This window comes from Papio anubis, chromosome 9 (genome assembly GCF_008728515.1).
Source record: "Papio anubis isolate 15944 chromosome 9, Panubis1.0, whole genome shotgun sequence".
NCBI classification, from domain to species: Eukaryota; Metazoa; Chordata; class Mammalia; order Primates; family Cercopithecidae; genus Papio; species Papio anubis.
The window spans coordinates 125,566,030-125,589,288 of NC_044984.1; the positions used below are offsets into that span (position 1 = coordinate 125,566,030).

The 23,259-nt window shown below is 53.3% G+C and overlaps 1 protein-coding gene across 9 annotated transcripts in view; it reads left to right on the top strand.

The window, feature by feature from the left end:
- ADGRD1 (adhesion G protein-coupled receptor D1) overlaps window positions 1-20,825 on the top strand; it is a 187,129-nt gene extending 166,304 nt beyond the window's left edge. For 3 of the 9 annotated variants that reach the window (XM_021923161.2, XM_009182068.4, XM_003907396.5), the window contains 6 exons: window positions 703-769; window positions 10,932-11,023; window positions 15,237-15,363; window positions 16,175-16,216; window positions 17,293-17,385; window positions 18,541-20,825. In XM_021923161.2, coding sequence (XP_021778853.1) covers window positions 703-769; window positions 10,932-11,023; window positions 15,237-15,363; window positions 16,175-16,216; window positions 17,293-17,385; window positions 18,541-18,636 — 517 coding nt within the window. In that variant the 3' untranslated portion in view covers window positions 18,637-20,825. The other 6 variants (XR_635296.4, XM_009182071.4, XM_021923159.2 and 3 more) reach the window with 6 other exon arrangements.
- Window positions 20,826-23,259: the final 2,434 nt, after the last annotated feature.

The following is a 23,259-nucleotide window of genomic DNA, read 5'->3' on the forward strand; positions in this document are numbered from 1 at the left end:
GAGCACTGCACCACGCACCTGCCCAGATCCAATTAAAGGCACTCCAGGTCCTTGGGAAACAGTGTCCCAGGAGCCAAGAAGATGAGATGTCCTAGGGAATCTTAGGCTCTTGACAGTGCCATAGGCTCTGGAGATGAAATTGTGAAGGAGCTGACTTTTTTTTTTTTTTTGCCTGAGTTCTGGGCGTCAAGGCCAGATCCTCAAACCGGACCCTCCTCTCAGGACATCAGAGCAATCACTAGGACCCTCTGGAACCTTTCCTCTCAGTTGGAGGGCGCTGAGGGAGTGGAACTGACCCCGAGCTTTGGGCGTATGGGAATGGTCAGGTGCTGTGTCACTGACGACTCATCGGTATGGTCATCCCTCGCAGAAGGCCCCTATTGGGTCATATTTGAAGTGCTCTGCAGGAAAGCCAGTCCCCAGCAAAGGTCTCCTTCATAATGAAATTAAAATCTATTTTGGATTTTGGCTAAACTCTCCAGAGGTTGCTGTCCTGGTCTGCAAACCTGAAAAATCCTTTAAGAATGAGACGTGGGATCATCATGGATAAAAATACATTTGCAGGGATTAGGAAAGTTGTATGGCTGCCCCAGGTGGACCCTGTAGCTGAGAAAGACATCACCTGAGCAACTACTTTTGGATGAAGGTACGCTGGCAGGTGGAACGAGGTGGTTGAAGTAACGGCTCTGCTTCCCTCCGCAGTTGCTGGCTGTCCTTGGGGAGTGGCGCCATCTGGGCCTTTGTAGCCCCTGCCCTGTTTGTCATCGTGGTAGGTTTCCTGCCCTTGTGGGCGCAGAGTGGGGCTGGGGAGGGGCAGGAGGAGAGGGTGCCGGGCTCTGGAGATGGCGCGGGGCTCCCTGAGGAGCTTCTGAAGGATGCAGCGGCGTTCCTTGGTCACTCCTTGCTAGGGCTCCTCTGGGCCAGTGACTGAGGGTCTTATTTCCCTGAACGCTCAGGAAGGCAGTGCTTTCCAGGCGGGTCCACTCAAGGCCCAGGGCTCTTCCAGCCGAGGCGGCAGGTGCAGGCACACAGCCCTGAGAACGGCACAGGAGCGGGCTCCTCCTTCCCCATCCTCCAGCGCCTTCTCACCCGCCGGCTCACTCCTTGCTTAGGAGTCACCAGGACTCCAAGGCTGCAGAGGGGAATCTCAGCAGAAGCCTCCAGGGAACCACACATAACAGTTACAGTGGTTTGCAAGTGACAGAAAACCCAACTCAGAGTTTGTTGTTGTTTTTGTCTTTGTTTTTTTGAGACGGAGTCTCGCTTTGTCGCCCAGGCTGCAATGCAGTGGCGTGATCTCCCTGCAACCTCTGTCTCCTGGGTTCAGGGGATTCTCCTGCCTCAGCCTCCCGAGTAGCTGGGATTACAGGCGTGTGCCACCATGCCCAGCTAATTTTGTATTTTTGGTAGAGACGGGGTTTCACCATGTTGGCCAGGCTGGTCTCGAACTCCGTGACCTCAGGTGATGTGCCCTCCTCTGCCTCCCAAAGTGCTGGGATTACAGGCGTGAGCCACTGTGCCCGGCCCCAACTCAGAGTTTAAACACGGATGGGGATTTACGGGCTCCTGAGTCAGGCCCATCTGTGGGGAGGCTGCGCCCAGGGCTCCTGCACCTGCGCTGGTCGGAGGCTCCTCTTGTCATCTTCTCTGCCTCCGGGATGGAAACCGAGGCTTTCCCCAGCACTCCCCGCGCAAGCCCCATGCTGGTTCTCATTGGCTGTGGTGAGTCATGTGTCTGTCCCAGAACCAATCAGGGAAAGGGGTGGAGTGGAGTGATTGGCCAGGTCTGCCCCACGTGATTTCCTTGTGTGGTTAGCGCCGGTGGAGCCCGGGAGCTGCGGGCGTGGTGGGGCCGTGATCAGAGGGGTGACCCCAGCAGAGGCTGTGCTTTCTCCGCTGTGCCTCCACGTCCCTGCGTCTGAGGGCCCTGCCTGGCCCGGCCCAGGCGTCCCGTCTGCAGGTGGGGTCAGGACCCCGCAGCGAGCTGGAGCAGCCCCCTGGGCTGAGGCGCATCAGGGGCCCGGGGGTTGGGCCGCGCGCCACCCGCCGAGGGGCAGGAGTCTGTGCAGGCAGAGCGGTCGCAAGGGAAAGGCTTGTGGCATCAGAGCCTCCCTCAGCGTCTGCAGAGCTCCGAGGGCTGGTTTTTCTTTCAGTGAATCGCTGTCGGCTGCAGAGGGGACCTTTGGGGCTGTGCGGTTGAGCTCTTAGGGTCTGGGGGCCGCAGCGCCTCCCCAGGGCTGCGCGAGGATCACCTGCCATCGCTTTACCAACTCCGCCCTTTAAAGAGTGGCAGAGGCTTCAGTGAGAGGTCCTCGCGCTCCCTGGGCGTCTGGGAGGACGACTAATTCTGTCAACCAAAATGCAGAAACGCTTTCAGAACGAACTCCAGGCCCCTCGGTCATCAAACTCCTGGCTGGAGCATGGCCAGTGGGAGGGGGTGTACAGGACGTTCAGTGACAGAGGGTGGGAAGGGAAGTTGTATTCAAGTCTGCTGGTTTTTTGTTCTCTCTCTCTACTGACTTAAACCCTCTAGAACCGCAGGGCCCCTGTCTCAGACATTGTCCTGGTCATCTGGCTTTCATGTCTCACCGTGGTCAGTGACAGCTGGGGTTCCGAGGTGGCTCTGCCTGGCTCCTTCACCACCCACGCAGCGTGGGGCCCAGCGCCAGGAACCCACCACCCCTGTGTCTCCCAGCTTCACTAGAGTCCCTTTTGTCATTGCTGAGGGGACGTTACCTTCAGGGCCCCATCCCCACCCCACTCCTTGTTGTCAGTGGCCATCGTTCCTGGAGGACAGAACGAGTCCTCAAACTCATTACATAATTGAATGGCCTGGGGAGTTTTTTGTTTTTTGTTTTTTGAGACAGTCTGCTGTCACCCAGGCCTGAGTGCAGTGGCATGATCTTGGCTTACTGCAACCTCTGCTTCCTGGGTTCAAGGAATTATCTTGCCTCAGCTGGGACTACAGGCAGGTGCCACCAAGCCCAGCTAATTTTTGTATTTTTAGTAGAGAGAGGGTTTCACCATGTTGGCCAGGCTGGTCTCAAACTCCTGACCTCAGGCGATCCACCCGCCTCACTCTCCCGAAGTGCTGGGACTGCAGGCGTGAGCCACCGCACCCGGCTCTGGGAAGCTTTAAGAGTATTCCTGCCTAAGCTCCACCTCCTGAAGTTTCGGCTTCTCGGCCTTTAGAATCTTCCAGATGATTCTCAGCACAGCTGGCTTGAGGTCCTTATGCCTTCCTGGGACATTGGTAGCAACAGGCAGATTGGAAGGGGAGCAAGAGCTGAATGGGGCAGCCTTAAAAGATTCCAGATTCAAGTGCGGAGGTCAGCAAACTGCAGCAGTGTGGCCCACTACCTGCCTCTGTAGACTGAGTTTTCTTGGACACAGCCATGTCCATTGATTTGTATGTTGTCTGTGGCTGCTTTCAGGCTAAAACAGCTGAGCTGAATAGTTGCAACAAAGACCGCATGGCCTGCAAAGCCGAAAATACTAACTGGCTCTTGGCAGAAAACTTATCAACCTCTGGGCCAGGGGGTGCCATGGAGGTTCCAGCCGACCCCTGCAGGGAGTGCTGTGGAGGGGGATTGGGGGTCTTGTCCCTCTCATCTCTTCAGAGGATCCCAGGGTTTGTGCCATCTGGGTCAATTCCTCATTTACCCACAAGACCTGAGCCTTATTTCCAGATGAAGAAAGCAGGTTTTGGGATAACAAGTATTGCATGACCCCATTTGTTTAAAAAGTTAAAAGCTCTATACGGGTACATATTCACATGTGAACATATAACTGAATAAGAAAATGCCTGGACAGATGCACACAAAATAATGGTTCCCTAAGGAGAGGTTTGGGTTTGGGGAGTATGTGCTTCAAGATTATATGCATCTAACCCACGTATTGCCTGCATAATTTGAAAATTAAAAACTTTTAGGAAGCTGTGTGTTTGCATTAGGACATGCAGTTTCCCTGTGTCCTGGCAAAGTTCATCCTGAAAAGGCAAGAATTTGGGAGACAGCAAAGGGTCACTGTGGGGCCTGCTGGGCCTAGGGTTGAGGAGAAAAGGGCAGAGCCGAGCCACTTCCAGTAACACCCCCCACCAGGCATCTACTGCCAAACACACACACTGCCCACTGTCCCTTCTCAAATTGTTCTCTGCTATAAGGCAGGGAAATGGCTTTTCATTCACTCTGTGATTCCAGTTACACAAAATGCGAACATGCCCGTAGGCCCAGCATTCCCTGGTGTCTTAGTCTGTAGGGCTGCCGTAACACAGGACCACAGCATTCCCTGGTGTCTCAGTCTCTAGGGCGGCCGTAACACAGGACCACAGCCTGCACAGCTTAAATTTATTTTCTCACAGTTTTGGAAGCCAGAAGTCCAAGATCGAGGAGGTCGCCAGGGTTGGTTTGTCCCGAGGCCTCTCGCCTTAGCTCGTAGATAACTGTCTTTTCCCTGAGTCCTCACATGGTTTTCACTCTGTGCATCTGCGTCTTAATCTCCTCTTAAAATAAATGACTGCTTAGGCCAGTCATTGGATTAAAGCTCACCCTAGTGACCTCGTTGTAACATAATTACTTCTTTAAAGAACCTGTCTCCAAATGGTCTTGTTCTTAGGTACAGAGGCTTAGGGCTTCAGCATATGAATTTGAGGGGACAGAGTTCAGCCCATAACACCTGATTTTCCAGAAGCCACAGAGCCTAGACACCCCATTCCTCCAAAGAACAGGGACTCTGTGGATGTCAGGGGCACTTTAGCCTCAGCCTTCAAAATGGCTTGTTCTCTGCTGGCCCTACTGAGGAAGGAAGGAGAGTGCCTCCAGGTCTGGGGAGGAGAAGGAGTCTCTTTGATTTAAAATCTTTGTCTCCCTTGGGGAGAAGCCAGGGTAGCTATATGTCTGTATAGAGACAGTTAGAGATATGGTTACAGACATATATACAGAGGTATAGATGCAAACAGATACATAGAGACTGATACACAGATACAAACAGATACAGATATAAATTATAGGCAGATACATGGATACAGATACAAATACAGACATAGATAGAGATGCATTGCTATAGATGCATAGGTACAGAAAACATAAATGTAGATACAGATACATACAGATGCTCCTGAACTTACAATGGGATTAAGTCCTGATAAACTCATCGTAAGCAGAAAAATCATAAATTGAAAATGCATTTAATACATATAACCTACAGAACATCATAGCCTAGCCTACCTCAAACATTCTCAGAACTCTTCCATTAGCCTAGAGTTGGGCAAAATCATCTAACACAAAGCCTATTTATAATGCAACATTGAATTTCAAATGAAATTTATTGAATACTGGAAGTGAAAAACTAGTTGTATAGGTTTGCGGAGTACAGTTTGTACTGACATGTATTGCTTTCACACTGCTGAAAAGGTGAAAAATTGTTACTCAAACCTCCCTAAGTTAGGAACTGCCTGTAGATACATGTAGATACAGATACATAGATATGGATACCTAAATACAGACAGACACATACTGCTGTGGTTTGAATGCTTCCCTCGAAGTTCATGTAACTTAATTTCCAGTGCAGGGGTTGAGAGGTTCAAGGTGGAACCTTAGGAGCTGATTCAGTCATGAGGGTTTTGCTCTCGTGAATGAATTAACGCTGCTATTGTGGGAGTGGGTTCATTACTGAACGAGTGGGTTTCTGATTAAAAGATAAGTTTATCCCCCTTCTCTCTTATCAGGGGAACCAGCCCCCAATATTTCAACATAGGTTCTTTTCTATTTTCCCTAAGTGTCGGCCGGTCTGAGAAATAAAGGGAAAGAGTACAAAAGAGAGAAATTTTAAAGCTGGGTGTCTGGGGCAGACATCCAATGTCAGCAGATTCTGTGATGCCCCCTGAGCCGTAAAACCAGCAAGTTTTTATTAGTGATTTTCAAAGGGGAGGGAGTGTACAAATAGAGTGTGGGTCACAAAAATCACATATTTCAAGGGCAACAGAATATCACAAGGCAGATGGGCAGGGCAAGATCACAAGGCCAGGGCAAAACTAGAATTACTAATGAGGTTCCCTGTCCTGCTGTGCACGCATTGTTATTGATAAACATCAGGAAACAGGATTTGAGAGCAGACAACCAGTCTGACTAAAATTTACTAGGCAGGAATTTCCTAATCCTAATAAACCTGGGGGCGCTGCAGGAGACTTGGGCATGTTTCATCACTATCTACAACTGCATAAGGCAGACACTTCCAGAGCAGCCATTTTAGAGGCCCCCCCGGGAATGTGTTCTTTTCCCAGGGCTGTTACTTATTAATACGCCTACTGGGGAAAGAATTCAGCAATATTTCTTACCTGTTTTTGACAATAAGAGAAACATGGCTCTGTCCTGCCTGGCTCCCAGGCAGTCAGACCTAATGGTTATCTGCCCTGTTCCCTGAACATCGCTGTTATCCTGTTCTTTTCTAAAGATGCCCAGATTTCATATTGTTCAAACATACATGCTTTACGAACAATTTGTGCAGTTAACGCAATCATCACAGGGTCCTGAGGCGACATACATTCTCAGCTTACAAAGATGACGGGGCTGAAAGAGTATTGATTGGGGAAGTGATAAGTGTCCATGAAGTCTTCACAATTTATGTTCTTCTGTCACGGCTTCAGCAGGTCCCTCTGTTCGGGGTCCCTGACTTCCCGCAACACCCTCTCTCTGTGCTCTCTTGCTTTTCCGACCTCTGCTATGGTACAGTGCCGCAAGAAGACCCTTACCAGATGCAGGCCCCTCGACTTTGGATTTCCCAGTCTCCCAAACTGTAAGAAATAAATCTCTGTTCTTTATAAATTACCCAGTCTGTGGTATTCTGTTATAGTAGCAGAAAACAGACTGAGGCACACACTGTTGTGTAAACTACATATTTGTATATGTGTGTATGTACCTGTATAGCCCTTTCATTGTGAAATAGTGGTGTCCATTTCAATGTTTTTTCACAAATCAACATTCTGGTGACCCTGAGCTAAGTCAAGAAACAGAACACCAGGATTCCTATGCAGTCCTGCCTCCGTCCTCCTACCAGAGATCACCGTGATCTTGGCCTTCAGAGTAGCCACGAGAGCTTTGCTTTACAGTTCTGCTGCCTCCATGTGCATTCCTGTTTTTCTTCTGCAACGAGGCCTGTGAGTTGTTTCTTTGACATCTGTCTGCCTTGAGTGACTTGTTGCTGTTCTAATGGGGAGATGCTTGGCTGCTGGAATATCCATGGTACTCTACACTGTATATGCCTCACTCCCAGGGCATTTTCTGATTCATAGTTGAGTGTGGGTGTACCATACGGCCAGGCAAGGATGAGGGTGAGTGAAATGGAGTGAGGGTCTGATTCTGTTTTATATTTTCATGAAATGTCAGATTTGTGCCACTCACAGCCACAGTCCCCCACTTAACTGCACCGGTACAGGATTGGAGGCCATGGCGAGCTGCTCCTCCACTCACAGCCACAGTCCCCCACTTCACTGCACTGATACAGGACTGGAGGCCATGGCGAGCTGCTCCTCCTCTTATGAAGCTACAGCAAATGTATCATCCTGATAAGATGGAAAAAATGTGCCTGGCAAATGAAAGCAGACTGACCCAGATTAAAAGAAAAAAAAAAGACCCAGCAAAATCTTTGGAGAAAAAGGAAAGATGATGAATTCTGACAAGTAATAATGTGATCAGCTTAACTGTTATGAAACACTTATAGTAGATCTTATGCAAAGCGGTCAAGATAAAGGCCTTGAAATCTCAAATTAATCACTTGTAGCATTTCACATTGGCAAAACATTTTGCTGCAAGTTGATCATCCTTTCAGTGGCCTTGTCAGAAAAGTCTGGGAACAGTCGTGTGTGCATCTTTCAGCTTAACAGCGAGAGGTCTGGGGCAGAACCACACTTTATAGCCTCCAGTGGCAAAGCAGGAGTGATGATGAGACCCTGAGCTCAGGTGGGGTGTTGGTTGATGAGAACTCTGCACTCACTCAAGTTGCTCGAGATCCTCTCCAGCATCTCCAGGCATCCCTCTCATGGGTCCCAGGCTTCATGGTTTCTCCATCCCCTGAATCACTGGAACACTGCATCACTAACTTTCTATTCCACCTGACCCCAAGGGCACTGCTCAGTTCACAGGAAATGGGTTTCATATTATTTCCTTTTAATTTATAATTGTTTAAAACTAAAATTTAGTTAAAGAATTTGATTTTTGAATTGGCAACACAAAATTGAAAGGAAAAGCTTGAGAATCTATGCATAAATGTGTCTGCCTATGTGTGTTTCTGCATTCCCTGGTTTCCACCCTCCCTCCAAACAGGTAACCCGTGATGCTGGTTTCATGGGTATCCAGGCAGTTTGTGCAGATAGGGGGACTATAACTACCTCCCCACCCCATCGCGGCCTTCAGTGTATGTGGGGGCTGTGGCTTCGTCACCGACGACGAGCTGCCTCAGTCTGTCTCAGACCCAAGGGCGCCATAGAGCCGGAGTGCGGCAGCCCGCCCTCCTGTCTGGGGTGGCGAGCGGCCCGCCCTCCCTGTCTGGAGTGCCCGGCAGCCCGCCCTCCCTGTCTGGAGTGCGCAGCAGCTGCCTCCTGTCTGGAGTGCTGGCGCGGCAGCCCCGCCCTCCTGTCTGGGTGCGAGCGGCAGCCCGCCCACCCTGTCTGGGTGGTGGCGTTGCCAGCCCGCTTCTCTCTGGGTGTGTCTGTCAGCCCTGCCCTGCTCTCTGTGTGTGCGTGGCAGCCCTGCCCTGCTGTCTGGGTGTGTCTGTCAGCCCTGCCCTCCTGTCTGGTGTGCGTGGCATCCCCGCCCTGCTGTCTGGGTGTGGACGTTCAGGTTGTTTCCAGTCTTGTTACAGATCAGTCCCTTGCCTGTGTCAGTGGGCGAGGTACGCAGAATAGAAATCCCTCAAGGGAAAGGGCATGAGTTGCAGAATGGCAGAGTCAGGGCCTAGGGAAATCTCCACCCCCAAAACAAGGAAAGAACTGGAAAAATTGTTTTGAAAAAATATTCGGAATTCTAGAAACAAAGGCGTGCACACCTAAAGCATTTATTCAAGAAAAACTTCTGAATCTCAGTAAGAAGAGCAAGCAGAGTCTGTGGCAATTTGACTTGGGGCAACTTTCATTTCCACCCTCCCTCTGTGTGATGCTGTAGCCACCACTGGAGGCACAAAAGTGCTTCCCAGGCAGATGGCCAAGGCCAGCCTGCCCCGAGGGCACAGGCCACACTTACACATCAGTGACCATCAGTGGTCTGCAGTTGAAATCCCCCCTCCTTGGAGTAATAACTGCACATTAATCACTTAAGCTTTTGTCACTGTCCTAGTTGAATGGAATCATCACTGCATTTGAAAACCACTGTCATCCATGCTGCTCCCGCTTTCTGCTTGTTGTTACACAGGGAGGTTGGCTGGAGGGCATCCGCGTTTCTGGACATGCTATTTGTGCAGACGCCATGCTGGGTGGCTAATATGTTCACTTATTTTCTCTTCCCTGGCCTTGGGACACTTCTATTATTAGCCTCACTTTACAGATGGGAAAATAAGGGCAACTAAGGTGCATCAGACTATCAGCTGAGCTGGGCATGAGCTGAGCTGCCAGGTGTTGAGGTGGTCAGTGAAAACAGGAGCCGAGGAGGGAACAGTTGGGGTGCTCACTGCCACAATAGTGTCCTAAAGGGCTAGGCAGGAGGGGGCAGTCCCACCATGCACTGTTCTCCCCCAGAGAACAGCACCAGGAGGGTCTGAAGCCTCCGTGCAGACAGGGCCGTCTCCTGCTGAGAGAGCCCTGGGCGGAGGGCTCCTGCTGATTCCTGGGCTTGGGAGCTGTCCGAGGAGGAAGGGGAAGGGCTCACAGTGGAAAAGTCCTGGGCACAGAAGGTGCCTTCAAGGCCCCTAGGGTGAGGCGGGCTCAGCTGGTGCTTCCGAAAGGCCTGGCGCGGGCGCCTAGTCCAGGGGTGCAGATGTGTGCAACCACGAGGTTGGCCCATCCCGTGTGGGGCCCAGCGGCTTGCTCTCTGACTGCAGCTCCCTTCAGAGACTGCCAGGCTCTGGCTGCACCCAGGCTGGCGTAGGGACAGCAGCTGCCCTGTGAGGCCGGCCAGGTAGAGTCCTGTTCATTGCCTGAAAGTTCGTGCCTGAGAGTTCACCCAGAGGACTTTCCGCTGGAGCTGCTCCTTGCTGACGCTGTACACGGCCTCAGAATTTTTCAGACACAAGAGAGAAGGCTAACCCTCACCCTAACCCTGCAGCCAGAGGACATTAGGGGACTCTTCTCCCTGCTGTGCCTGCCTCACCAGCCTCCTACTGAGGGAGCTGCCCAGGTGAGGGGCAGGTTGTGCTGAAGCCTCTATCGGGGGCCCCTCAGTGTCCCGCCCAGCCATAGGTCCCAACGGGAGCCGTCCAGCAGTTTCCCAGCAAGGAGGGGCATTGGCAGGAGATGATGACGCTCAGCCGCAGCTTCTGTGGCTCACACAGCCACAGGCCCGGGCCGGGTGGGAGATGAGAGCCAGCCGCTGGGCTGGGGCCTGGCACTTGAGCAGTCATTTGCACAATAGGCACCATCATTCTCATCACCTGGGGCACTGAGGCTCCGAGGACCTGGGTGAGTTGCCCAGGGTCACGCTAACTGAGCAGATGCTAAGATGAGGTCTGGCCCAGGCTCATCCGCTCATGCCTGGATGTGTTCCTGGGACTAGAACTTGGCTCTGCCGTCTTCACAGCACAGGAGCTCTCAGAGGCAAGCTTGCACGTTGTGTGTGTCGGTAAAGGCCCACGGAACAGAGTGAGATTTGTCCCAGCGACGACCCTGTGTCCCAGGAGCCCTGGCCGGGCAGGGGTAGCCTGTGGTGAGGGCAGTGGCCACGCGGATGCCGCTTTCCTGCAGGTGCAGCCCGGTCCCTCCTCAGCTTCCTCCCTGGCTTCTTGTGCAGGTCAACATTGGCATCCTCATCGCTGTGACCAGAGTCATCTCACAGATCAGCGCCGACAACTACAAGATCCATGGAGACCCCAGTGCCTTCAAGTAAGTTGACCTCAGGCTGCCAGCAGTGCCACGGCCCTTCTGCCCCCAGAGGACTGCTTTGAGGTCACAGGAGAGATAGCCACTCCTGCCTCCTGTGGCCGGCACCAAAGCCCTCCACTTGCTCGGTGTCCCTGCGATCTTGGGGCAGCTCTGGCTTCATGCCCTCGCGTGGCTCTCGTGACCCAGGACAAGGCCTTTACCCAGCCCCAGAGCTCCCATGTGTAGAAGAACAGGGTCTCCGGATGTTCTCCTAGGGATTTCTTCACCCCAGGGTGATGAGCAGCTGGGGCGGGGGAGCAGCAACGGGGAAGATTCTAGAGCCAGAGAGCCCCTGCCAATCCTGCCTCTGCCCTGGCCATCCGCTGGACTCAGCGAGTTCTTTAGCCTCTCAGCACCTCACCTTCGTCACGTGCAGAACGGGATAACAGGTTCCGCCTCGGCTGGCACATCAGGGAAAGTCCAAGGGAGAGTAGTGTCCTGGCGTGCTCTGGGCTGCCCACCTGGAGAAGGGGCGGGGGTCTCTGGGAGGGATTCCAGCCACACAACTCACTGCCATTGGGGTGTCCTGACAGCATCTGTTAGGGCCCAGCCAGTTGCAGGTGACGGAAATCCCAGCATGCGCTGGCCTTACAGAAGGGGGACTGACTGACGCAGGTGACTGTAAAGTCCAGAGCTCAGAAGTCTAGGCATGGCAGGAATTATTTGGTAATTGCAGCACCGGGGCCCAGATCCTCCTCCGCATCCTCCGTGTTAGCTTCAGGCTGAGGTCAACTCTGCCCCCTGGTGGCAGAATGGCTGTGGCAGGGGTTCAGGCCCACGGGGGAGTCCCTGTCCCACCTGCTCAGACAGAGGCCTGCGCCTGGAGGAGGAGGGGGACTCAGGCTGGGCCTGTGCCCTCCTTGAGCCAGACCCTGTAGAGGGGATTCACTCATATGACTGTGTGACTGTTCAGTCAGCACCCCCAAACCACAGGGCCAGAAAGCTGGGGAGGCGGTCCCTCACAGGGAATTTGGGGGCTTTGTGAAGAATAGGGCATGGGTACCAGGCAGCTGACGTTCCGTAATGTTACTTCAGCCACCGTATATCTTTTCTGATGTGAAAGCAAAAGTGGTAAATATGTCAGCAGTGAATCTATGAGAGAATTAGTCCGTAATGAATTCCAAACACCATAAATTAACCTGACAAGAGGCTGCAGCCTCCTCGGGCTGTTCAGCTCCTGCAAACCTTCAAGGGCTGTGCCCCGTGTGAGAAGAGAAGCTTGTGGGGTCAGAGATCATGTCCTTTCCTCTTCCATTGCTGAGACCAGGCTGGTCTCCTGGACCCCTCGTGGCCTGGCCGGGGAGGGACCTGTCCCTTCCTCACCCCAGCCCTCAGCTCCCCAGGCCCTCACCTCAGCGTTCAGGGTCGGCCAGTCTGTTGCCAGCTTGTCTCAAGCAAAAGCTCACGCTCCCCTGTCTGAGCCCGATGAGACCACTACTCACTATGCCCACTGTCAGCAGAACACCCCCGTGTACCTGCCTCATACCTGTGCACCAACTTCCATCTCTACCCCACTGCCCCCAGCCTCCCAGCAGTGCCCATCCAGGAAGCAGCTTCTGTCCACTGCCTTTGCTTCTCCATGGAAATGTCCTCCAAGCGACAGGCTGGCACTGTGTCTGCAGCTCTTGTGAAGGCTCGAGGTAGCGTGCCCCGGGAGAGCATGCCCAGGTCTTTGCAGGGCACAGCTGAAGGCACTGCCCACCGTTCCCACCTGACTCTGCACCTGGCAGCCCAGGGATGCGTCCCTCCCAGGGAGGTGCAGGCAGGCATCTCTGGGAACAGACCTCTCTGGGTCCCTCTCCATTGTGCAACCCAGCACATTCCCCAATGCCTTCAGCTCCTCTCCTTTGGGCAGCCAGGTCTGCCCCTGGGGGATGCTTCCTCACAGTCTTAGTGTGGATTGTGTAACACTGGACTCCCAGGGCTGAGGAAGCAGAGCCAGGGAGCCGCAGCGCCAGGCAGGAAGAGGGCAATCACGACATCGTGAGGAAGTCTCCTCAGCACCTTCCTATTCCTCATCCTCTGGTTTTACTCTAGTGATTTTCTTCGTGCCAAGCAGCCCAGTACTCAATGAATAACGAGATAAGATTCTTCCTCAGGGCTCTCCACAGGGTTGGCTTACACTCCCCCCCAACCCCCACCCCGCCCCGCCACACACAAGAAAAGTGGAGAATAGAACAGGTGAGGTCTGAGAAGGGAGAGAAGTCTGGTTTCACTTCTTAAAAAAGTCTCTGTTTATTGACTGTGATTTCAGACTCCTGAAAAAGAAGCAGGGAATGGTCAGGTTTTACAAGAGGGACCCTGGGGGCGGGGGCGTGAGGGTGAGACCCCCACGGAGGTGCACCTGTGAGTAGGTGACTATGGGGGCCGGAGACTTGGCCTGAGCCCCCCAGGCCAGGGCTGACCTTGGGGGAGCAGAAGGGGGTCATAGATCAGAGAGGAAATCACACCCCCTGCCCAGAGCCTCCTCCAGATCCAGGGACCCCTTCCTGCTTTTGACCAGGGACACTGACAGCTCTGGCCGTGTTGAGACTCCTCAGAGCTTCAGCTCGGCGTCTTCCCCCAATATCTTCTTTTATTGTTCATTTTAAGAAAAGTCAAACCATCACTTTAAAAGTAGCACATTTTGGTACCTATTTCTCGGTGACCTTTCCTTTCAAATATGGTTTCCTGGGATGTAAAGATTGTAGCTGAATAATGCATGATATCTTTGTTTCTCGGAGACAGGTGTTTTATTTTTACTGCGTTAGTGTTATGAGAACAAGCTGGCTGCAGCTTCTCTGAGATCTGAAGTGCTGGAACACTTCTGGGTTTTATAGGCACCCATTGCCAGGAGCTGTCAGTGCCAGGTTCTTGGGCTCTTGACAAGGGAGCTCAATATGGCCGCGTCTCACCTCCTCCAGGGAGGTGCCAGATCCGTGTGCAGCACTGCTGCATGGCTGTCCATTTGTTCACCATTCATTCATTCAGTGTTTATCTCCTGAGAGCCTTTGAGTCCTGGCGCTGGGATGCACTTAGGGGTTACAGAGACAAAAGACCAAGTTCCAGCCTTTACGGAATCCACAGTCTGTGAGGGTGACAATCTCAGTCACTGGGCGGAGTGATGAGGGGTAAACTGAGGCATGTAACAGTGGCTGACCTGGGCAGCAGGAACTCTAGACTAGTCTCTAGACTTTTCTCTAAAGCTCAAAGGCAGAAGGTCCCTGCTGTGGAAGGCCCAGCTGTTTCAGAAGTCAGGATGGACTGGACTGGAGTTAGCTGGCCATGACTGACACAGCACATCAGGAATGGCTTTGAGGCAGACAGCTGGTGGGCCCAGTCAGAGTGGGTGCTAACTCTGGCCCAGGTGGGGACGTCTGCATACCCTCTGGTTCTGCCCCTGATGAAACCCTCTATCACCTTAGCTATTACCAGGGACTGTGGGGCCTCAGTTTTCTTATTAGAAAATGAATGGGGTCAATATATAACCTGCCTCTCCTGTGTCGAGGGCCCGTGGGGCTCTCAGGAGATAAAAACGCATGCTGGTAGGGGGTGTGTTCGGGGATGGGGCTCTGTCAGTTCACAGCGCAGTTCAGCAAGCCTTTGTTCAGCACGTCCTTTGAGCATGACCAGGGCCATGAAGACAGTCAGTCGGTCCTGCCCTCTGAGAACTCACTGTCAGTGTCACAGGAGGGTTTGGGTGATCAGCGGGGGACACGTGGGCTGCAGCCCAGAGAGGCCTGGAGGATTCTTCCTGGCCATGGCTTCATTTCAGGCCCAGGCCTCATTGCCCCCTTCCAAGCGTCTCACAGGAGGCCTGGGTTCTGGATGCTTCAGGGACCTTCTGCTGCTTCAGTCCCCCGAATCTCTCCCCTCCGGCCTGGCTCCTCCTCCTCATCTTTGCAAACAGCTCAAATGCAGAGTCTCCCTGTGGCCTGGGTGAGCCCGGGGTGCTATCTGAACTTTTCCAGAGCTCTCTCCCACCCACCAGCTGTAAGGGGATGGAGGTGTGGAAACACCGAAGCTCCTTCCAGGTAAACGCCTCACCCAAGGCTACCTGCAGGGAGGACCCCAGGTCTTGCTCCCGGCGGGGCGGTACCTACACCCATCTGGAAGCCTGGCGTCTTGAGGGCAGTCCTCACAGCCTGCACCTGTCCTCCTGCTGCTCAGGATGACTGTCACTGTTTCTCTCCAGGTTGACAGCCAAGGCAGTGGCCGTGCTGCTGCCCATCCTGGGCACCTCGTGGGTCTTTGGCGTGCTTGCTGTCAACGGCTGTGCTGTGGTTTTCCAGTACATGTTTGCCACACTCAACTCCCTGCAGGTGAGAGCCCACGGGGAGTGGCAGGGAGGTGGGGCCACCAGCCGTCAGGAGCAGGCGTGCAGGGAGCTAGGGCTGGAGGGAGGCCTGCCCTCCCCGCCATACCTCAGGAGCCTGTAATGCAGGGCATCCCCAAAGCCCGAGGACTCTCAGAAAGCGGGGCCTGAAGGATCCTGACCCCTTCAGGGTGGGGCTGCCTGTGCTTCTGGCCGGCATCTGTAGTTGGCACGTCCTGGCTGGGAATGGAGGGACAGTAAGACAGTCAGCCTGTGGCAGCTCTGGAAAGAGAATCAGGCAAAGAGGTGGCCAGGGCAGTCCTCAGGTGCTGCCCTCTGTGTGAAGGGCCGGGGAGGGTCACCTGGGAACCAAAGACTTGGGATGCCAAGGGTCAGGGCCCTCAGACCCATGGGCCCGCAAGGGAGGGCAGGTATGGGTCCCCTTCACCATCCATGGCCCTCCCGGCCCTCCCCAGGCTACTCGAGTTGTGTCTGTGTCTGCAGGCCGGTGGCATGTCTTCCGGAAGTGCCTGCCCTTGCCCCGCACTGAGCCTGCCTGGGAACCCACCTGCCGTTGCACCTTTGCCCACGCAGCCCCCCCCGCTCTGAACTCGGTCCAAGCAGCTGCCCAAATCTAGGTTGGATCACAGGGTGGGACCCAGGACGCCCCTCCGTCCTCACAGGCCCCAGGTCATGGGACCTGGTGTCACAGCGTGCGGTGCCAGTGTCACACTCAGGCTGCATGGGAGGAACCTCCAGTCAGTGTTCCTAACTACATGCAAAGGGCTCTAATCTCCGTTTCTTCCCTCCCTTCCCAGGGACTGTTCATCTTCCTCTTCCATTGTCTCCTGAATTCAGAGGTACGTCCACTCTACTTCCTAGCAGTATGAAGCTGGCTTTTCCTTTCTGAAAGGTCACAGGAGTGGGAATAGCGTTGCCCTATCAGGGTAGTGTCTGGGACTCAAATCCTGAGCCAGCTGTGTTCCTGATGACAAGTTGTGTGCCCTGGGCCTGCTGCTCGGCAACTCTTCTCTCCCTGCCTCGTTGCTAAGCGATGGACAAGCATCTTCTCTCCCTGGAGAAGTGGCGACTGCGTCCTGGGGAAATGCAGGCGTGTTCCCCAAAGTCTTCCTCAAGGCCTTGGGGGAAGCTGGCCTGGCTGTGAGAGGGAGGACTGCTGTCCATGGGAGCTGGGAAGGGGACTTTTGTGATGTGGCTTCCTTGGACTGGGGCAGCCAGCACAGGCTCATTCTCGGTGCTGCTCTGAGCCTGGCACCTGCCATGTACTTGCCTGGGGGAAAGCAGGGGCTGCCCCAAGGACTTCTGTTCCTGTGGGAGAACTTTTCCCAAGTCAGCTTTGAGCCCCTGCCAGGCTGAGGTTGTGGGAGCTGCCTTGGGGTGGGGAATGGGCCAGGGCAGAGGGGTCACCCTGCCCGGTCTCTCTCGGTGGCGGTGTCCGTTTGCAAGGACAGGCCAAGTGGGCCGAGGAGGGCAGAGCAGAGAGTCGCTGAGCAGGATGGTGACCGGGCAGAAGGGCTGCATGATCACAATGCCCAGTGACCCCTTGCAAGGCCTGAGGTGGATCCGGGTGGCAGGAAGGCAGTGCAGCCATGGAAGTCCACCCACCCGCCCACCACGCATTTTTATTTATTTGCTTCTCTCTCACACTCACCCCGGGACATTCACTGCTGTGTGTGAGGAGCCCAGCAGAGTCCACTCCAGACCCAGCTTCCCTGGCCTGCGGCACAACCTGGGTCTGCCACACAGAGCAGCGATGCACAGCTCAGCTGTGGAGCCACTAGCTCCGACTCTGTTATTTCCAAATCCCAACCTTCCCCGCACATCTGCTTCCGGGGTTGCACTGGCACAGACTCCTCTGGTTACGGCTGTTGCAGCCTCTGAAATTGCTTCTTGTGATCCCTTCCCTGCTTTTAAGGTGAGAGCCGCCTTCAAGCACAAAACCAAGGTCTGGTCCCTCACGAGCAGCTCCAGCCGCACAGCCAACGCGAAGCCCTTCCACTCGGACATCGTGAGTGCAGCCTCCTTAAACCGAGGGTCCCAGCCCATCCTCCATCCCCAGGCTCGGTCGTCAGCAGGATGGCGTGTGCAGGCAGCAGGATGGGGTGTGCGGGCAGCAGGATGGGGTGTGCGGGCAGCAGGATGGCGTGTGCGGGCAGCAGGATGGGATGTGCGGGCAGCAGGATGGGATGTGCGGGCAGCAGGATGGGATGTACGGGCAGCAGGATGGGGTGTGCATCAGCAGGATGGGGTGTGCATCAGCAGGATGGGGTGTACAGGCAGCAGGATGGGGTGTGCATCAGCAGGATGGGGTATGCAGGCAGCAGAGGTGGCTTCGGGTGCCCAGCAGTCTTTGTCCCCCTCTCCTGCCTGACTCTGGCCCGCAGGCTGCACGTGCTCTGGGCTCGTGTCCCCCACACAGTACCCTGTGTCCTGATGAAGTCACCACAGCCCTCCCCTTTGACCCTGAAGGGTCAGGGCTTCTTGTGTTCACTTAGGGATGGAAGGACTTAGAGATCAACTGACCATGAGGTGGCCCATCCCTGCTGCCCTCCAGAGCCCAGGCAGGCCCCCAGGCAGTCTGGAGCCAGCCCTGTTAGGGTTCTCACTGCGCCACTGCTTCCCACCTGCTGGAGCCTGCTCCAGTGTCCCATCCTCAGAAGTCCTTCCCCGTACATGGTGCTCAATCAAGGTGCTCCCACCCAATTTCGCACTCCGCCTCCACCCACAGCTGTGTGGTTTTCCATTTGCTTAGGGACTATGTCTGCCCTGCTCCACGGGAGCTGGCTGGCTCATGCACTGCTCTAGCCCCACAGCTACAACTGTGCCAGGTGCGTGGCACGCTCCATGACTCACCATGGAATGACACCAGCATGGACAGATGCACGGGGGTGAAAGCGTGGGTGCCGGGCGGATGGGTGAGCAGAGGAGGGAGTGAGCACTCAGCACAGCATGCTTGTGGTGCCGGAAGGGAGGTCAGTGTGGAGAACTCTGCGGGTGGAGATGCCACAGTGTACACATCCTCATCTCCCCCAGGAGATGCACCTTGCCCCACCGCAGGGAGAATCCTCAGGCAGCTGTGGGCCCAGTGCTCCCCGTGCTCACTGGGCTTATGGCTCTCCCCCGGGAGCAGGCCCTTCACTGCTCATCCGTTTATGCTTTGCAGATGAATGGGGCCCGGCCAGGCACAGCCTCCACCAAGCTCAGCCCCTGGGACAAGAGCAGCCACTCTGCCCACCGCATAGACCTGTCAGCCGTGTGAGCCGGGAGGCTGCCAACCAGGCCAGGCTGCGCTCAGAACACCGCCCCCCCAAACGGAATGAAACGCCGCATCTTTGCCCGTGGGACCCTCTCCTTGCTGCTGTCTGGACTTGGGTGTTATGGCCCTGAGATAGCCGTCCTCCCGTGACTCTGGCTGTCAGAGCACATTGCTGAGTCCAGCAGCCTGATACCCAGGCCAGCGTGGGCCCTCCTGCCTCATGTCCACCTGTGGGCTGAGTGACTCCCTCTGGGGACTCCCAGGACACAGTGGCCTGACGGTGATGGTGCCCTTGAGCCTCCCTTCGTCACTGAGCACCAGACCCAGCGAGGCCAGGACACTCAGGTCCCGCAGCCCCAGGAAGGGACGTTCAGCCTCTGTGCCTTGGTGGGACTTGGGGACTCAGGGCCAAAGAGGTGGTTCAGGTCCCCATGCACCCCCAGACAGTCAGGTGCAGGCAGCTGGGGGTGTGTGGGGAAGAGCATGAGGAGTCCCCAGGGTCTGAATTCACTGGTGAGTTCCCCACAGTTGGCGCCAGCCGTGGTGTCTCCATAGGTGGTGCCAGCGTGGGCCAACCTGTGCTGTCATCAGTTTGGGCCCTGCCCAAGCCGAGCTCAAGCCGTGGGCGGGAGTCATTGACTCTCCAGGTGAGGGTGACCTCTCTGCCCTGTCCTTGGGGGGTCCCCTTTGTTCACGTCAAGAGCCACTCTGGGCCTTGAGACCGCCTGATGGTGCCAGTGCTTGGGGGAGCTTCTTGGCCATCCTCTGTGAGTTTTGCCTCTTTGGACCCCAATTCAGCCTTAAGATGCCCTCCTTCTTTCCTTGTGTGCGAGCCTCCTTGGTGGTTCTTGGGCCACAGGAGCTGGTCGTGTCCCTGCAGTGCCTGGTGTCCAGGTGGAAAATGGAGGGCATCTTCCAAGACACCACTTTCCCCGGAGCCTTCCTCATGACTCACAGGCACTCTACTCAGTTTCTACTGGGCAGACCACGTGGCAGGTAGCACCCTGCACTCCATCTGGTCACCACGAGGGTGACCCACGCTGAGTCCCCACTGACCTGGAGAGGGAGGGCTGGCAACAGCCATGTCGTCTGTGTTGAGGGAAATTTATGGACTCAGACTCAGCCCCAGAGGAGATGGGATAATCGTTATGGACCTGTGTGTGGACATGATCCTGTGGAACATAGGTTTGGGATCACAGATGTGAATTAAGACACCACTGAGATACGGGCTATGAGGTTCATACTGTGCCGAGAGCACCCGTGGTGTCTGTGAAATGTGGGTGAGACATTCAAACCTGGTTTTCATACTGGAAAGTCTTCCTTTAAAACTGTGACCATGATTCCATTCAGCCCCTCCGCAGCCCTGTCTGCCTTGTTTCAGAGTGAGTTTTCCATGGAGCTTGTGCCCTTTTGCATCCCGCCTGGTGGCTTCTTAATGTAACTCTCCCCTGGTCACCTGGAGTGGACCAGTCATCTGCAGGCCTCTCCTGCATGGGGAGGGTGGGCAGGGAGCAGTATGTCTGCAGGGGTGAACCTTTGCTCTTCTGTCAGGCAAGGCCCGTGCTGCACCAGCCACCTGACACATGGTGACAGTGCCACGGGCCCTGCGTGTGGCCCCTGCACCCGTGCTGTGGCAGGCACACCTGGCTGCTGCAGGCCAAGGCTGCTGTTCAGCGAAGAGTCCCATGTTTAGTGTGGACTAAAGTCCCATGTTTAGCCACTGCCCCAGGCTCCTGTGACCCCAGAAACCAGGTCACGTGGACCACGGTGGCAGACCCTCATCACGCCCGTGAGCACCTAGAAGTGAGAACACTGTATTCCTACAATTTACACTTGGATATTTCTCCTTATTTAGTTTCTAGTGAAAGAAATCAAGTAAGGAACTATCTTTACTTTAGATGGAATTATTTGTTTTTTTAACTGTTGCCATATTCATCTATATAGCTAATATTTCAAGATAAGTAAAGAACAAAACCTGTCTAAACCTTTTATTTCCAATGAATGAAAGTTGTGCACTTTATTTATAGGCTCTATGTTTTGGCTTCTGCAGTACTTTTATTATCTACACATAATTTGGCCAAAAATAAGAAATTGGAAAGAATTACATGTTTAGTTTATAGTAGAAGATGATGACACTAAGTTGTGAAAATATGTTGCGATTTTTATGAAATAAAATCTTCATGTCCTTAAAAGAAAGTGTGCTCCTTAAAACCTGTTGCTAGCGGAATGTGAACAGGACAGTGAGTCTCTAAACACACATCAGTAACATCCCAGGCTGGGGTCTGCTCAGTAGACATTCACTCAGCACCTACTGTGAGCTCCACACACGCTTGCTCTGGGGATGCCCCAGGAGCCTCTGTCCCAGGGATGGGGTATGAACAAAAACCAGGGGCAAGCAGCGGGCCTGGGAAGGAAGCATGGGAAGGAGGCCTGGAGGGACATGCACAGGCCTTTGTCTGCCCAGGGTAATTTATGCAAAATATACTGCTGCTGCTTCAAAGGAGGCGGAGTTCAGCCACATGTCACACCCCCAAATACACTCATTCATTCCTTCCCCATGTTGCTTTTCTGCTTTTTACAGAATTTACAGAGATGTAATTTACATGGTCCTACATTGCCTCTGTTGTGCAGCTGTCTGCTTTTATTTTTTTATTTTATTTTATTTTGTTTCTTTTCTTTTGAGGCGGAGTGCCTCTGTCGCCCACCCTGGAGTACAGTGGTGCCATCTTGGTTCACTGCAACCTCCACCGCCCAGGATCAAGCCATTCTCCCTCCTCAACATCCCAAGTAACTGGGACTACAGGCATTCACCACCACAACCAGCTAATTTTTGTATTTTTAGTAGAGACGGGGTTTCACCATGTTGGCCAGGCTGGTCTTGAACTCCCGACCTCAGGTGATCCGCCTGCCTCAGACTCCCAAAGTGCTGGGATTACAAGTGTGAGCCACCACACCAGGCCCCCCGTCTGCTTTTAATATGCACTCATAAACCACTTTCCATATTACTCTATTGTTCATAATTATGATTGTAATATAAAGTGTTCTGTTACATATTATATTTTACCAAAAATCTTGCACTCGTTTATAACTGGATTCTATGATTCTGTGTCATATATCAACATTTACATATTTATCATATATTTATGTAACATTCGAATGTTTTTTATATCTATAATATATAATAGAGAGATAGATATAGTGTCTTTGTGCTTATGGCTTTCTTCCTTATATTATTTTTTATGTTGATTATCTTTTAGGTTAAAAATTTGGGGGAAAAAAAAAGAGTTTTGCATCAAAAAGTAAAGAATTCCATGACTCTTGAAACATTCTGCCAAATTCTTTACCAAAAGAGTCATCGGGTCAGTTTTCGCTGCTGGTGATAACTTATTAGTATTCTCAGTGAGAACTTATTGATACTCTTTATTTCTCAAAACTTTTACAGGAAAGGTGAGCAGTGTTGTCATCACCAGCTTAGTATGTGTGAAACTTATCGTTTGTATTTTCTTGATTACTACTGAGTTTGAACAGTCTTTCATATGTCTTTTTACTTTCTTAGGAAGGTGGCTACAATTCTGAATATAGAAGGGAGATGTTTCATTTATTTACGGTATCACTCATTGTCCTGCACCCATCCCAACTGCACTCTCCTGTGGTGACCGTGGGACCAGGTCCCATGGGAGCTGCACACATGGTGACAGGATCCAGCAGCTGTGGCCAGGAGAAATGCCTCAGCTGGTGCCACCCATCCCCGTTGGTGCAGGGCCCTCCCTCTCCCACAAGCCACTTGACGCCCAGCCTTAGCCAGGCCCCTCCCTTTAGCTTCCGGGGATGAGGGGACGAGTCAGGTTGGTGGAGCTGCAAGCATGGGGCAGAGGGGTCACCCTGGAAGGAGGGTCCCCTGAGTGCCCTCCTGCATCCCAGCCCCTCCTCCACAGCGAGCTGCTCCTGCCGCCCTCAGACTTCCTTTAGAGGCATCAGAAATTACAGTCCACAAATGGAATCATTATTTTCATGCTCCAACAGGCCTTTAAAAATACTTTTTTTTCAGCTAAATTCAGGGAGTTGGGAAGTGAGCAAAGAAGATATGGGCAGTGTGCATCATTGTACAATTCCCTGCTTGCTTCTAAATGCTATTTGGTTCCTCTTTGCCCAGCCTCTATTTTTAGCCTTTACGCCAGTTTGTGCTAGGATGATTCCTTCTAAAGGCTGTATTATTGGCTGTGCTTTCCAAGCCAGTCTGAGGATCTCTGCATTTAATTGGCGAATTGACATCTTGATATTTATGTGATCTGTTTGTAACATTTTGCATCTGTCATTTTATTGATGCTTCCTGGGTTTTTTTTTGTGGTGGGGGGTTGCAGTGGAGGGGTTGCGGGAAGTGTTGTTCTGTTATTTCTTTTTGTTTTGGTTTTTGATGTCTGGGTTGCAATCTTTTACAATAATTTGCTTCAGAGCTATCTTGGCTTTTCCCTGACTACATCTGCACTAGTGCCATAGTACAGTCCCACATAACTTAGTATTTCGTGTGCACTTACTATTGGCAACTTTGTTTCTGTTTGGTATTTAAAGAAAGGATTTTCAGGCCAGGCACAATGGCTCATGCCTATAATCCCAGCACTTCGGGAG